At 41.7% G+C, this 16494-nt stretch overlaps 1 protein-coding gene across 2 annotated transcripts in view; it reads right to left on the bottom strand.

Annotated features, from left to right (window-relative positions):
- Positions 1-1810: 1810 nt before the first annotated feature.
- The window catches only part of LOC105695933 (probable G-protein coupled receptor CG31760), a 140523-nt gene continuing 125839 nt past the window's right edge, over positions 1811-16494 (bottom strand). For both annotated transcript variants that reach the window (XM_023432538.1, XM_012418006.2), the window contains 4 exons: positions 11318-11456; positions 9527-9632; positions 8264-8431; positions 1811-6394 (listed from right to left, as the gene is read on the bottom strand). In XM_023432538.1, coding sequence (XP_023288306.1) covers positions 5804-6394; positions 8264-8431; positions 9527-9632; positions 11318-11456 — 1004 coding nt within the window. In that variant the 3' untranslated portion in view covers positions 1811-5803. The remainder of the gene's footprint in view (positions 6395-8263; positions 8432-9526; positions 9633-11317; positions 11457-16494) is intronic.

Here is a 16494-nt window from a genome sequence, read left to right as displayed (position 1 = left end):
TTGATAATACCGATTGTAAGGGTAACTACCTAGACACCACACCAATGACCAAAAGATGTCTAAAAATTATGAATTTTCCGAAAAGTCATTTTTTGGTTATAGCATATAGTCGACAAAAAGAAGACGAAAAGATGCGTTATACCCCGTATTTTGGTATCTTTTAGTGAAGTCTAAAAGATGACGGTACGTCATCCTTTAGTCAAGATAAAAAAAATGACAAAATTCAAACATCTTTTCGTCGGTTTATATTGAACGCTTTTTCGTTGATTCAGAGAATAGTTTTCGACGATCTCTCCTTAGCACTCACTCCTCGGGCGGGACGATTATCTCGTGGGGTGGATCTAGAGTGTGGGCATTCGACACAGTGGAAGGGAATGGTATCACGACTGCAACGTAAAACCAGGAACGAGACTTGTAAACGAAGGAACTACGTGGACCACTTGCGAGGAAACCACGCAAGGGTCATCTATCGGTCCTGACGAAACTAATTGCCAAGGCTGTTTCATCGGTCAATTTCAATTATCAAACGGAATAAAATAGCAAATGATAGTAGACCTGCACAGAGGACTCAAGTGCGCTCACGATTCCTCATGAATTCTCAGAAAGAAATACGATTTTCCTAAGCGAAATATATATCGGATGTTCGTTCAATTCGTTGAAGGAACAGGAAAATAATTGGGCTCCTTCCGAGCAAGAGAGCGCATCTAAGAACTATTTTATTCTCAGAATACGAGAAGAGGACGCGTACTCCGGACGATCCCGGTCAATAGGCCCGAGAGCCTTAAGCGGATACTCAACCGCGACTCACTGTCCTCGCTTACCCCTTTCCGTCGCCCAGCCTCCTTCGGACTCCTGGTTCCGGTCGCCCCGGGGTGGACCTCAATAAATAAATAAATTAATTAATAAATATCTCATCGCCAAACTCTTTCACTTAATCCCCCTCACCCAGACGTAACACCATCTATCGATTGAAGTCACCGTTCCCTCATTGGTGGCCGCTATGTAGATATCAATTCGATGCGAACGTCGACCATTGATTTTTCACAATGCAAGCAATGAATGAAAAATCCAAATATATAGAATAATTAGTAGCCATTTATTATGTGTCCATGGATTATGTATTTCAGTCCGAATAAAGTCCAATGGATTTGAACATATTACTCAACGTTTCAATAAAAAAGAAATAACCGTTGTCATAGCGGACTGAATTTCGAAGTATTTTGCAGGATGCAGAGACGCATGCTGGGGGATCGACATAAACCCCTGAGTACAGATTCATGCCAATATGTATATCAATAGTCATCAAGTCTCCATCTGTAGCCGTACCATGTGAAGTATTACGGCCCGTTCCATGAAATCCAGATAAAGCTAGGCATAACCATGACGGCTTTATTCCGCAGTAAAAACCCGACTCTTATTTAGTTTAAACTGCAATTTGACCTAAAAGCATCGTCAAACGGACTCCCTTTAAGTTTTACCATGTCAAGTGCGGACACAAAAATTTCCCCGAATTTTGTGTACCTAAAATTCGTCGGTGCTGCTTATCCTCCACGAAACGAGTTTTGCTCGGTAACGATTTAATTCAACGATCGAATATATTCGGTAACGAGTTAATTTAACGCATGAAAAACGGAGGCAATAATGTCTTGCCAGAAATTAAGAACCGGACTCAAATTACAGATATTGCATATTTTTGCGGTTGAGGATTTAGATCGTATACTTACCTATTCGTCGTGTCGCAGTCTCCTTTTGTGCGATGTCCGATAGGTTTCTAAATCTACAGAGAAAAGGATCTTTTTGTCACGCTGATAATACTCAATTTAATTTATCACTCACGGTGTAACGATTCGTGTTACGTCGTAAGGCAGAACGATGCGATAACCGTTTCGATACTTAGCTCGAATAATGCGGCTGTACAGTAAGTACTCTTAATTGTTTAAAGTTTAGCGAATTTTCGACATTAATTCTCGTTAAGCTGCGGCGCTTAATTATACATCGACGAAGTTCTCGAATGTTTTCTCTTTCTCAGCTACCGTCCCAGAAAAAAACAACCGTTGACATTTGTACCGAAATAATAAGTAGACTATTATCAAAATTAGTTACCGATTCCATGTTGCAGGCCATTATAGGCATCGCTGTCAAAACAGTGATTCCGAAACGCGATTATTATCGATTGAGTGATAAATACCAATAAGCATCAATTTGCTACAGAGGTCATTTTCTCTTTAAGAAATGAGACGTGGGCAATTTATCCAGAAAACACGAGTGTGCCGATAAAATTGGTCCTTCGGTGTTCTTTTTTTTCTGGGGTGAGCTCGAAACCCGTCGAGATCCGCAGCCTCCTCGCACTCGTCGGACTTCGGCGACATGCGTTACACATTACTTATTTACAAATGGCAAGTAAGAACAACTGCAATTTGCGAGTGATATGAACTGTATACTTATGACTAGGTTTCTCTTCCCTTTGCGACATCTCGTAAAGTCGAGGACGACATACGTGTGATTGCGTGTGCGTGCGCGCGTGCATCCGCCCGGATTACACGATTCGGCATATGTATACCGTATGTACACTTATGTACACGTTTAATAGAATCCCGAAGGACCAACACCGAAACGGAAACTCGTTGGAAAGCATCGCGTGTCCAACGAGACCTCCAATTTCGACATAATTGTTTTCGCAAGATGATCAAATCTCGCTACAAAGGGAATTTATTATTCACCAATAGAGGGGCAGTAAAAATTGTTTGGCTAACATGCGTTCCGAGATTCTCCTTTCAAAACACGTATCGAAGAATTCGGTTATTAGTTTGCTTTGTCGGCTAAAACAGTTATACTGCTCCTGTATGTTACCAAGCGAGTTTATTTTCCGCGTTTAAAGAGAATTCGAAAAGTTTCCTTTGTGGATATGAGAATGAATAAAAATAGAACTTTGACCGTAGAGATTAAAAATGCGGATTTTTATGTAAGAAATGAATTTTTAACGAAAGCAACGAAACGTCCTTTTGATTCATACGTCTGTCGGAGGAAACGACCTCGTTACTCCAGATTGCGAATATTTTAACACTTCTGCAAAATGACTCGAATTATTGTGTAGTCTCGATTAACGATTGGGACGCTTTCCTGTCGTAAAAAAACATATTAAAATCATTCCAGAATGAAGGGATGTAACCTCTTTAAATTCAAAAATCTATTCAATTAGTAGAAAAAGGAAAAAATGAAAAACTACCTTACGGAGTTAACGTCTGTTGCAAGTATAGAAATTAACTGGCATTATAAGCTTCCGCTAGATTTATTAATCTGTCATTCCGTGAATTCCACCAGGAAAATTATACTCAGAAAGTAAAACTATAATGTCATTAAAAGATTTCTTTGAAAGCTCGACAAATATTACCTCATAATTACTTTTCGATAGAAGCGTATATCGCGAGATGACATTTCGGATCGAATGCAAAACCACTGCTATGAATTCGCATCCGGGGGAGAATTTTCGAATTTTCTTATAACTGTTTTTAAAATCTTTGCACGTTCTATTCGAGGAATTTTTACTTTTTAACCTTTGTCGACCGAAGTATTAACGCACGTTTAGGTCAGGACCACATGAGCGTCGTTTCAACGTACGTTACGACGAAGGTACGTTTGAACGAATATACTCGTGTGGAGCCATGAGCGTTAAAAATCACGTGCGTTCCGACGGATTTTACAATTGTGGAAAACGTGCGTCGCTTTCAGCTGAGGCCATACGAGCGTTTTGCTGGCGTTCATTGCGATGGACGTACTTCGAACGGACGTATTATCGATGCTCGTGTGGCCGACTTCGTTTGGAACGATGCGTACCTGTATTACGTTAAAATGTGTGTGCCGCGTCACGACGTCCGTCGTAGGAGAAATGCGTCGCTTATAAGATTGCACGCGTTGCTACGCGCGTCGGAACCGATGCAGGAGAGATCGGATATAATTTTAACGCCGTCCAATGTAACATTGGTTATAAGTAAGACAAATATTTATGTAAAAAGCCGACAACACCGTTACATGTATGCGAAGTTATCCCAAACGATCTCTCAAACGATCAATTAGAGATTGTTTGGGTGAACAACAGTTTTCCTATCCATGTGGCATGTGATCGTAAAGACTCGGAATAGATAAGCTATGATTGGCGTTTCTTTTTCAACGAGTTTCTTTATATTTCGTATTATTTTATAATAATTATATTGGTCTTTCACGTTTTATCGGTTACACTTGTAACGAGTGTCAACTTTGACTTGAATCATTTTTTTCTATACCTCGTAACAAAGGTAACTGTAGTTAAGTAATAAAATCTTATTGCTAAAATCACAACTATAGCACGAAATTTGTTTACTCAAATGTTTCTGACGCGTGTCAGGTTTGACGCTCGCGTGGCCCCAACCTTAAAGAGCCATCGCGTGTAACCGGTCATATTCCCCACAAGTCAACACGGTTACATTGAATCCATTGTTCAACAATGTTAGATAAAAACTGACGAATCGAGGTGTTTTCGGTCGACAAAGTGTCGGTACCCTTGATATGCATTAGAGTAAAAGCACGATATGCCGACTATGAGCGCGGTAAAGATTCCCGGAACAACCTGGCTACATACAATGTTTATATACAATGTGGACTCGGGAAAGAGGGCGCACTCGGTGCGTAAATTTCGCTATTTACATGATTCAACGAGGACAGCCCGGAAAAAGCGTTCAGCTTTCCGTCACTCGGAGTAGGGGGTGCATATTTACAGAAATAACGTGCACTCCGATGGTAATGTGTGTGCATACGGTCGACACGGAAGGAATCGCATTTTTTGGGCTGGAGTCTTCTCTTCGAGGAAAACGGAACGAGGGCAGACCAATAATCCCTTTTTCGCAACCCACCGAAATGCCCCTCAATTTCTTCTGTGCCGCATTTTATTAATTAGAAAATTTAAAAGCGATTATTTAACTAAAGTAAGTATCTACGTTACTTCGAATCTAATTGGAAAAGCATTATATCATTTTGGAGCTATGTGATGTATGAAAGAATTTAGTAAAAATTTAGCGAAATTCATGGCTGACTTATCGTGTGGTCGTCATCGATTGGTGACTGATTGTGAGGAATTCGTTTACGAGTAGGTGTCGAGTCGGAGCGATTGGGTCTTCCTTGCTAGTGGATTCTTCCGAAACTACGAAAGTATCCATTTTTACCGGATTTTTAATTCTTAATTATTTTTTTCATTCAATTTTCCCCCGAGCGCGTAATGCGTTCTTGCATGAAATCGCAGGTAGACCGTGATCTTTCGCGCGTTCGCAACGATACTCCTTACGTTTGGCATGTGGAAGATAATCGTTTCCCCCGTAGAAAATACTATATAGGAAAAGGAACATGAACACCTCTATGAACCACTCCCAAAAGTTTTTGCACCTTGGGTGAAAGTACCAGGGTTTATCGCCAAGAAAGTATCTTTAAAACCAATGTACCATCCTCGCTTGGTAGAACGTAGACATCTTCCGCTCAACAATTTGAAATTTTCGAAATAAATTCCTACGTCCTGTCACGAACAATAGCATTCCAGTTCAGCACATAATCGTTCCATAATCTCCAAAAATAAAACACAACTACTCGTAAACTCCAACTCCAAGTTTTCCCACTTATACCTTAGTCATCCAGACCTACGTCTATCCCACTAGTCGTCAACAAGAACGTTCTCATTTTTTTGAACGAAAATACGATACCTCTTTTCTACCAAACGAGTAAAGTCTCACGCGAGCCCTACATCGGACCGAATTCTTGGACCAGCCAGACCAGTGCCAATCTATACAGTCACCTCTTCGGAGAACCTGCTCTTGTCGTCCAGATTGATAACGATTGCGTGCGTCCTGGCGTGTCCCGATTTACTTTTTCTTTCCTTGGCCGAGTCCTCCCTGGATTTGGCATCTGCAACCTCTTCCCCTGCAGCCAAGACCTGGTGTTCCCTGGAAGCCACCTCGTCCTTCACCTTCCCGTTGCTTCCTGGGCCCTTCTTGTCAGCTTCCTCGGCAGGCTGGGCGTCCCCGTCGCCGTCTTTCTTCTTCGGGGACGACGTCGTGGTCGCGGAGTCCTCCAGGCTGTTCGACTTTTTCGTCGATTTTTTCTTCTCTGCACTTTCCGAACCGGAATCCGCGGAGTTCGCTCGGTTCCACCCGGAGCCGTTCTCCACCTTGACGTCAACTTTTTCGGTCGTCAGGCTTGTCATGCTATTTAATCTTAGGGATGAACAGATCGCCTGGATGGTCGAGACCTGGGTTTCGGCACGATTCGCGGCTTCCTGCATGGCCGTGATCTTGGCGACCAGCTCCCTGTTTCCGGACCGCATGTTCCTCTCTTTGAGGTGCTCCAGTTGACTGCACAGTCGTCGGAACTCCTCCTGAAAGCGGAAGGAGTCGAGTTTGAATGACGGTAACGGGGGATAGTTAAAGTTTGAAGTCTCGGGGAATGTTCCAGACTTTCTTCGCAAGGACATTCGTTCTTAGACTTTCTGGGATTTTTTTATTAATGCTGCCATTGCGGTCAAAGTTGGCGCGCGGTCATTTATTTCGCGAAACTCGGAAAGGTTATGTTTTCGTAAGGTTTCTAAGATGCAGTAAAAAATGCGGCGGTGACCTTTTTTAAAAATCATCCGTCACGCGTGTCTTCGCATTAGTATCTCGAATCCCATGACCCGCTTTCCAGGGCGTTTTAATGTGTCTCTGGGTCAGCCGAAAAATTCAGGTCGCATGGCAGAACGCGTTCCCATTCCCAGTTTTCCCTAGAGGGCAACGATGCATCAGCGTCGCGACTTTGAGAGAGCCTGCTGACCTCGGGGAAACTTTTAAAAACCCTCCGAGACTCTTTATCACATTCAATGCACAATTATAAAAATGTATTCCCGCCGCATCTTATCATTTATTATCTCCTCCTGTATAAATGTGATTTACAACGAGTCCTTCCTCGGATTACAAGGCGTGGATGCAAGTGCACTCGTGTACAGGGCAGGTGCACTCTTTCCAAGCTGATTCGAGAAATGGAACCTTTTCTTGTGAAAACCCTCGATCGAGCCCGAATGTACAGGTGCTAGGATGCCCTCCGGGATCGTCAACTCGAACTTCTCTCACGAACCGGGGAGTAAGTTTGATCCGTCGTATCTCTATCGACAAACTCCTCAAGTTTCCTTAACGTTGGCCATTCGGTACCCACGGCTGATCTGACGCAGGAAAGAAAAAAAAGGGAAACGGACAAGGAAACGTCTCTCCCTCTTCCTCGCGGTAACTTTTTAAACGCCCTTTCAGAGGCCCAGTTACCTTTACGGATTACACCTGGAATCGCCGCGGAAGTTTCACGGGCGCGTTAATCTCGGCGGGGATTAACGAAGTGTGAAGTGTACTTCGTTACGCGTCTTCCTCGGCCGGGACGAGCCAATTCATTTTGACGACGTCGTAAGCATCGACGGTGAACTAGGGAATATATATTTATAAATACGTACATATATTATATATGATATACCGACCCTCTTCCGACTTGCGGCCCTGCGTCGACGGGATATTTCGTGCATCCCAATTATACCCGGCCTGCATCCTGCCCAATCATACCTACATCCAAGAGGATTTTTCGACCCCCAATGAGGGAGCCGCGTTTAAAAAACATTTCCGGGCCGCTTACGTTCAAAGAAAAAATTTAGTTTTTAGATTTCATCTCTGGCAAGACATTTTCCGACGTCTTATAATAATTATTTGCATGGATCTAGGGCGGACGAGGACAGATCGTGGGTGAACGACTTTTATGCACAAAAAATGCTTTATCGCATTTTCACTTTATCGTGGTCATTCCCGGCATACGGGTAATCATCTCATACGAACGCGTCACGAAACATGTGCATTAAATGCGTATAAATAACCGAGTCAGGGTCTAGGGGCAACGCATATACGTAATCGACGATCCCTCTCGCCTTATCGTTCCATGTATTATACCGTGTTACATGATGTATGATTGCGTGCAGCTGGTACTGTCCCTTCTACCCACGGGCGCGCATACGTTCCGATTTAAGTTCGAAATTCAGGGTTGACAAGACATCCGTTTAGAAATTATTTTAAATAGGAAATTCACTTTATTTCCCAAGAGGGTGGTAATTAAGAGTCTTCGCCGTTAGAATTACCTTTTCTCATCGAAAATAGATGGTGTTAAACATAATTATTAGAATATTGTTTGTATACAATTTGTAACTCTTTTTAGATTAAAAGAAGTAGCGAGTGCTTCTCACCGTTACACCGTCGCTGTCTTCGGTGAAGTTACCCTGCTGCAAGGAGATCGAGTTGGTCTGATTGCTGGTGCCTTGAGCTCGGCAAGATTTTCCGACGAATTTCCCAGTGGCACCGGAAAGTTTACCCAGCGAATCCTCCTTATCGTCCCCGCGAAAGACGACGTATGCCTTGCAGGGAAAGTAGAAAAAAAGGAACGAGAATCAAACATTTATTTAAAGGAGACGAGCTGCGGACACCCCTGCCAAAGGTGTATTCGGTGACTGGCAAAAATGTAATTCACCTTCTTCATAGCAGAATAAAGAGCCCATAATGTGATATTGAATCTTCTCTTCTAATTACCCGAAAGTCGTAATACACATTTTTTTCTTTGTATACTCAAAGTTCACATTTAACCCAATATATCGTAGAATTTGAATTTACTTCTCTTTACTTCGCTTCTCTTGCCATCTTCAACATTAATTTCTAACCCTGTCGAACCTTATCCCTGAAAACGATATATATTACATTCGAATGTCTCCCATAGTTTCAATGAAACTTTGCATTTTTATTCAAACGTTCAAACTTTAGCCTGAAAACTCGGCGAAAGACGTTTCTTATAAGTCGCAGTTCTTTCCCCTGGTTCTACCTGGTTCTAACCGACGCAAAACTGCGACTTTTTCGCGAAGTGCCGTCGGCGAGTCACAACTTTAACAATTTTTGACCGAAAATGTAAAGTTGAAAGGAGTTGGACCCGAGCGCCCGTTGCATCACGGTCCTTGCTAAATCCTGATGCACCATCCGTGCTTCAATTCCTTTTCAAAGGATTTCTTCGGATAGAATCGAGCCGCAGTTGGCTTGCTGCGAACTTGCAACATGCACCTCGACCCCCCTCGATGCCAAACGGAAAACTAATGCTCGGGACGTGGGCAGGTAAACGACAGGGGATACCCTCGGCACGTATCCATTGGAATTCTCCGACATGGTCCGTGGGCAAAGCCGGGACATGTTTCCGAGTCGTGATATCACCTCGCCCTAAGTATAATCGTGTTCCTCCAATGTATAAACACCTCCAAACAATCCGTGACAATTGTCTACTTTGTTAAATCTCGGCTAAAATTCGATGCCTTTTACTTCCCGACCCTTATTAAAGTTTTGAACAATTTCTTTTACCAAATTTCTCTACTTCCTGCTTTTAAGGGATCTCAAAAGTCGTTTTTAGAGGCAAGAGAACTCGAAAGATAAGGAAAGGTGCAAAAGTAAAAATGTTTTCTTCCGGGCCTTACCTTGCTGCCAAAAATCAGACACAGGAGAAGTGTCACCGTCAGTTGGGTGTGACAGAAAAATATGATGTACAGCAAATCCGGATTGGCCGGTGATTGCAGGAACAGCCTGCCGACAGAGGTGCGGAATTATTCCGCGGGCGTCACGAAAGCTCGGAAATTCGCAAGCACACCTCGTGGTTTCAAGGTACATGGAAAGAACGTTCCGATATTACGCTGCCGTTATACGCGGATTCCGAATACGTATGATTTGTTACGCCTTCACCCAACGACGACCACAACGGTGGAAAACCGATTTTGCGGGGTAATACGTAACCCCGTCTTCGGGCTGGAGCTGAATTTATTCCGCGCTTTCTTCGATGTCCCGAAAGGAAATAATTCAGCGGAACGTTCGGGTTTAGATCGTTCCGACTTGTCTCAAAGAGGGCCGAAGGGCTTCCAAAGTCGTCTTAATCTAAATTTAAGCTTACTCTTTTCCTCGAAATACGACGAACGAGGGCACCTTGATCCGCGTTTAATTTCGTTTTTACTTTTCGACTTGGCACCACAACCCCTAGATATATTTTTGTTCATTACTATTCTATGTACCTATCTATTACTATACTATGTACCTAGGGTGGTAAAAGTAGGATCGGGAAGACCGAGGAACATTAGACCGGTCCGGGTGGGCACATTCCCATTTAAAACTGTGTATTTAACCCCCCCCCCCCCGGCGTTTTTCTGGACCAATCCGAGCCGATTTCTAATGTGTTTCAGCCTTTAAAAAAGGAAACATACAAAGAATTTCGTCGATCAAACTTGAAAGCTATTTGCAGAGTACGGCAAAAGATACGTTACAATTTTTGGTCCGTTGGATCTCTAGGGATGCAGGAGGTATGTCATAAAATACGCTCATGTCCGCAGATTTACTGCAAGGATGAAGACGCATCCCGACCTTAACCGATTGCCATTTCACGTCTGGAGGATCTTCGCACAACTCAAGACGTATCAAGTACCGAGTACTTTAATATTTACACGGAGAAAATTGTATGATCAGAATTTCCTGAATTTCTGGCAATCATTCCTATATCATGTGGTAACTTGGAGACCCGGGGGTTTTCTAGCAATACTTCCTTAAAGACGGATTTAGTCATTACTATGCTCGTTTAGTAACTTGGCAGGGTGTTACCGGGCAGTTTCCTGGTCCGCATATGCACGTCGTCGTCATCGTTTAAAACGTTTCTTTTTGCCATTGGCCTCGTATGGATCGAATCCTGTCTCCATCCCGGACGAGCTCCCTAAGCATAGGATTCGCGAAAAAAAAAAATCGTTCCTTTGGGTAACCGGGCCAAGAATCTTGATCTTATGAATGAATGAATATGAATCCATAGAAATGAATGATGTATCAATATTTTATAGAGTTCAGAAATATTATATATCGCCAAGGTTGTCCGTTATTCAAACAAATTTTGAACTATTTAGGAACATGCATCGTCGGTAAGTTAATTTTTTCCTTCCTTGAAGCAAGAGTTATTGCTCTTTCCTTAAACTGCGATATTTGGCGCCGTTTAGTACGGATTCCCTAGACGGTGTGTAATTAACCAGTCATTAAAAGTTTCCAGTGAAAGCTGCAATGTTGCCAGAAGTGAGAGCCGAAAGAAAGTCAACCTAGTTAAAGATACGAACTTCTTCTTTGGTCGGCCCTCGACCGGCCAAGTTTCCCAGTTGGCGATTAGTTAAAATCGTAAAAAGTGCATCTTCGACCTCCAACTTTTAATAATCGTTTAAACGAAGGATCGGCGAAGGGGAACTTACATCGAGACGTTTAGGAAGACCGAGAGCAGGAATTCGTTGTAAATGGCCATGGATATGAATCGGCTTTCGTTGAACTCCGATGGGGCTTTCCTCACGACGATGCACAGTCTGATGCCCCATACGAGAAACATCACTTCAACTGCAACAAAACCGAGAACAAAATTGATAGAACGTGCAATATCAATTATCTATAATCATACGCATTCAAATTGATTTTTTTTTTATTTAATTTGTCTCAACCAACACTTCCAATATATACATCCAGGTGAATAATACATTTTAACCGCAGATAGATTTATCAGTATATGATGGGCATTTGTTTTGTAGATTAATTATACGATTATCCGTCGATAGGAATTGTAAATAATACGAGGTGTTGGGGAAATAGCATCGAATTAATGATTTAACGTCAACGTCTTTCAGAGTAAAAGCTCGCCCATGAAATCCCCATCGATTATCTAACGATGCTTTCATTTTGATCGACGAGGTAGCTCACCGACGGCTTGATCAGCGGAAGCTCCCCTAGATTGAGCTGCATCCGGAACATGCTAGCTAACTAAGAAACTTGCGGATTAGAGCAACGATTTTCCAATCTGCTTCATCAGTTTCAATTCTCCAGCCTGAAGTTGTGATATTACGCACGCAGCTATCTGTCATTCAATTCCTATACAAGAGGATTTTCAACGCGCACGAGACGCTTTATGTAGGCATTATAATATAAATGATCGTCCTATTCAGAAAAATTGAAAATAAATTCCATTTTTAAGACAGGATCGAAAATGTCACGTTTATCGGTCATGATTTAGATAGTTTCATTTGAGCCATCAACAACCGATGGGATTTGGATTGTTTGAATATTAGTTTTTAGCCAATAAAAGTTTGTTCGGTTGTACACAATTTATGGGTTGAAGTGCAGCCAAATGCAATATAGGTCCTTTAACATTGCCTGGGGAAAAATAGTTTCTGCAGAGTACTCGCTGTATCGGAGGCGTGAAATTACGTTTTGGAACCTGATGAATTGCCCCGAATGGAACTCGTCCTTGATATACTGCGCGGAGCTGTTTGAAGAGTTTAATTATAGAATTCACACGGGGAGAAAAACCAAATGAACGCGTTTGCTTGCTCCGGTACACTTACGCTATTACGCAGTTTCATGAGGTACGATCGTGACTTTGTACCCGGAAATAAATATAGTAAAATATTTGGTATAAGTGGAAATCGGAATTCTTTGTGTTATTTTTGGGAACAAAGGTCATCCTGAAGCCTTAATGTGTTACATCCTACGTAGTGTACACCTCTAATTACACAATAACAAGGGTTAAAATCGCTATAATCATAAGAATATTTTATAAATTACGGGAAAACTTTTGGCACCAGATGACCCAGCGTGATCTTCCATACTCAAGAATCTTGCGTTACGGTGGGTCGAAATTTTAAAACGAGGTCTTCCAGAGGGCGAACACAATGCTCTCTTAAAGAATTATCCAGGGGAATTAAGACCACCTAAACTAAATCCGGAAGTGAAGGCATCGTTCCCGGAAGGAGCGATTAACAGGGATGTCCGAATGGTAGACAAGCAAGAGAGGTTATTCGCTTGCCTTTCGGCATTGGGACCAACATTATCTTGTTTATTAAAAGAAAGTAAACCGGAAAATCTAGTTACCGAGTGTCATAAGTGACACGAGTCAGCAAGCCTTCGGCGACATGAACCTGTAATCAGAAAATCCCAGATTTTGATGGATCTTAATGCGAGCACGAAGGACGGGCTTAATGCGACTGCCATTTACGAATGGCTATTTGGAAAGGAGTTGAGAGAAGACATAAAGACCCGAGAATTCGTGGAAAAAACGAGCAAAGATTTGAAGAATTCGTCAAAAAGTTCAACAAAACCGGCAAACTGTCTCGTTTCCTGTTAACAAGACAGTGGTACAGGTAAACGAGCGGGCAGAAAAAACAGCTAATTCAACGCAGGTACAACTACCGGAAACCCAACACAGCGAATACGAGGTGAGACAATAGCTGCCCGAAGAGATGCCAGTCCAAGGAAAATTCCTCGCTTAAACAGAAGTCTAAGCCATCCGGTCAAATTTTGAAATCGCATCGATGGGATTTTCACTGACGGAGTACCTTCAACTTCTTCGCCGACTATAATTTAAGCGAAGCCACATAATTTCCTCCGAGTATGAAAATTACGGCGAAAGAGGAGCAGCACCCAGCGCACGAAAATAAGTGGTATACTTCCCGTGAAGAACTTCTTACCGGGTGCAAAGAACTTTTCCTCGAGCTACTTTCGCTTAGGAAACCTTGGAATCAATTTCGCGATCGATTCACCCGTAATTTCCGCAAGACCGAGGGACGGTTTAACGTCGGGCGTTCATTAATACGAACCTGTCGTTGAATGTGCCATCTCGACAAGGTTCACGGAAAACGAAACGTTGACCATTTACTCGAGGTTTTAATTAAAACAAGATAAACACCGTTATTTTCTAGCTCGGTTTCAAGAAAAGGCAAGTCGGAAAGTGAAGTCCAAAAGAGAGAAATCCGAGGTTCATGTAATTGCATTTGAATAGGCCATTTTACCATTTTACATTTTTCAGAAAACTGAAGAATTATAAAAAAGGTGTAGATAAATTTTAAAACATTATTTATTTGAAAACTTTAAAGGGTAATTTCATCCCCTAAATGGGAAATTGGACAACTGTAAAAAAAACACGCGTCCCTTACTTTTCAGTGCTTCGTAACATTTCAAAACGAATCAAATGGAAGCCGGTTACTTGGGTTTGTTTCCGAACGAACGAATATCGAAGTTTACCATAATGTTATATCATGGGACGGTTTACATTTTGGAGGTGAAGTTACGACTGACTCTCCAGGAGCTCGGAGGGCAGGACTGACAATGAGAAAAAGAGGTATTATTCCCTTGTCGAGATATGATTTCCCTGGTAAAAAACTGTAGCATTGGGAAACGGGTTTCAGAGGATCCGGTATCCGGCTGAGGACGCTGAAAAGTTGTAGTATTAGGACACCCAAGTTCATAAAACCCATCATATGATGAAAGGGGTAATCCCACTTCCTCGGTGCTTACAGAAAGTAATTACAACATTTTATTTTAAGACACCTGATATAGACTTGGTTTTAGTTTTGACGAGTTTTTTATTCCGTAACTAAACAAGAAGTGTCTGAAACCGTAATCTCGTTATATATCACTGCCTTTATGTAAAATACATCGGCATCGATAAGTACCTACTTCGATGAGTTTAATATTATGAAATATTAAGCATAACTCAAGGAGGAATAAAAGACGCAAAGTTTAATGTACAAACCGATATTGTTAGATTTATAGTAAAAGTTTTTCTCGTTTTTACGGCAGTCGGGCTCTGTAGCGTTTCCGATTTTATCATGGGGGGGAGTAATGTCAATTCTGTAATGGATTGTAAGCCACCTGTCGTTCGCAGTTAATCATCATCATGCGTCGTAAAAGGTCAGAAGCGGATAAAAACTGTCGTGAACCAGCAGTTGAATGTCAGGAAACGAAGATATAATAGTTCCTGGCACAATGCCTACACCAACGACTCGCGGTTAGCATATGCTAATCAGGAGACACCTTTGTGCACTTTCGATGACGCTCCGTAAAATGACAACTTTATAGCCTCTCTGTGTATTTTGTGATTTCTCCTTCCCATACTTCTTAACGAAGGATAAACAAATACTTTTTATGGAAACGAATTCTTTGCCGTTAATGTTGAAAAGAATGCTTGGAGTGCCTAGAAATAATGGCGATATAAGGTACCTCAGGGTAATAAGGCCCATGTTTATTTTTTACTATAGAATAAAAGTGTTCAGTTTGCAACTCTCTCTGCCAGTCAGTACTACAATCAAGAGTTAATTGTGTGTGTATGTGTGTATGTTGGGGCTGTAGGCAAGTCCATGGTAAACTGAAGTCGATGAGCAATACTTCCGAGTGAAATTTAAAAAATTTGGTTGCAGCGTTCAAGTTTCTTGTCACAAAGTTTTATGAAGTATCGCTCTTTCTAGTAGGTACATAGTACCTTATACTTTTTTCTATATACTGTCATATTAGTTTTGCCGTTTTTGAAATCATTACTTAAAATTTAAATTGCATCGTAGGAACAATAAGGTTCAACATAATGAAGTGTAGCGCAACTAAAAGTATCTTTCAAAAAGAGTGGTTAAGAGACTGTGACGGTACAAGGCGTCGACTTTACATGGATTACATTAAAATGAGCATGCGTTAAGCTCGACTGGTTGAGAAATAAGTACGCTCGGAATCGTTGTCCCCGTGAGGCTCTAAAAAATCGCTGGTGTGGTGAGCGCCCTTAACTGATTTAATGAATTTTATTGAAATAATAACCAACAGGATGAACGGCTGATAGAGCAGACGTGAAAATCATACAATGCGTGCAGAGGACGTACGAAGCAGGACGGAATGGTGTAACAATTCAATTAACTCCACAATTACAATTCATGGATGAAAGGGGAAAAACGCGTACGCGTTATATAATCGACAGTTATCGCGCTCTGTCAGGCCAGTAATAACAGGAAAACAAACTGCAAAATCCTGCTTGAAATTTTGCGAATTATACGGATCACCGAGGCATTTTTAATAAGCGACCTGCAAGTACGAAATTCGATACCAGGACGTATTTTATTCGAAATGCGCTCTCATCTCGGATGGAGGCAACAAATATTTATCGGTTAACAAGTTCGTTACGATTGGTCATCAAATAAGCGATCAACCATATGAGATTCGCTCTGTCGAACGTCGTTTGGTATCTAATTGAGCTCTCGCTCGAACACTCCTTAAATAAATCTAATTTTGTTGTGCAGCCGTTGTCAAAAATTTAACATCAAATGTTTAAATTTGCAATCCCGATCGCGCGATGTGTTGATCCGAAATAGAGTTAAAATTAAATAATTCTACAGAGTGCTATTTAATGTTTCTCCGTTCAATATTAATCCTTTCCAGGTGAAAAATCGCGTTTTAAGGTTCTGGAAAAAGTTAAAACAAACATGCAAGTTGAACCTTGTGAGTAATTTAGCGTCGATGTGATTTACGGTAATGACGTAGTTTGTGCCATTACTGTTATCTGAGAATATAAATGCTACACGAATTACGCGTTGGGATGATCCGATATAAAGTTAAGTAATATATAAAC

The sequence above is a fragment of the Orussus abietinus genome, unplaced genomic scaffold (assembly GCF_000612105.2).
Source record: "Orussus abietinus isolate OABI.00-Male unplaced genomic scaffold, Oabi_2.0 scaffold67, whole genome shotgun sequence".
Classification (NCBI taxonomy): domain Eukaryota; kingdom Metazoa; phylum Arthropoda; class Insecta; order Hymenoptera; family Orussidae; genus Orussus; species Orussus abietinus.
Note: the sequence above shows the minus strand (reverse complement) of the source record. Positions and strands in the feature narration are given on the sequence as shown.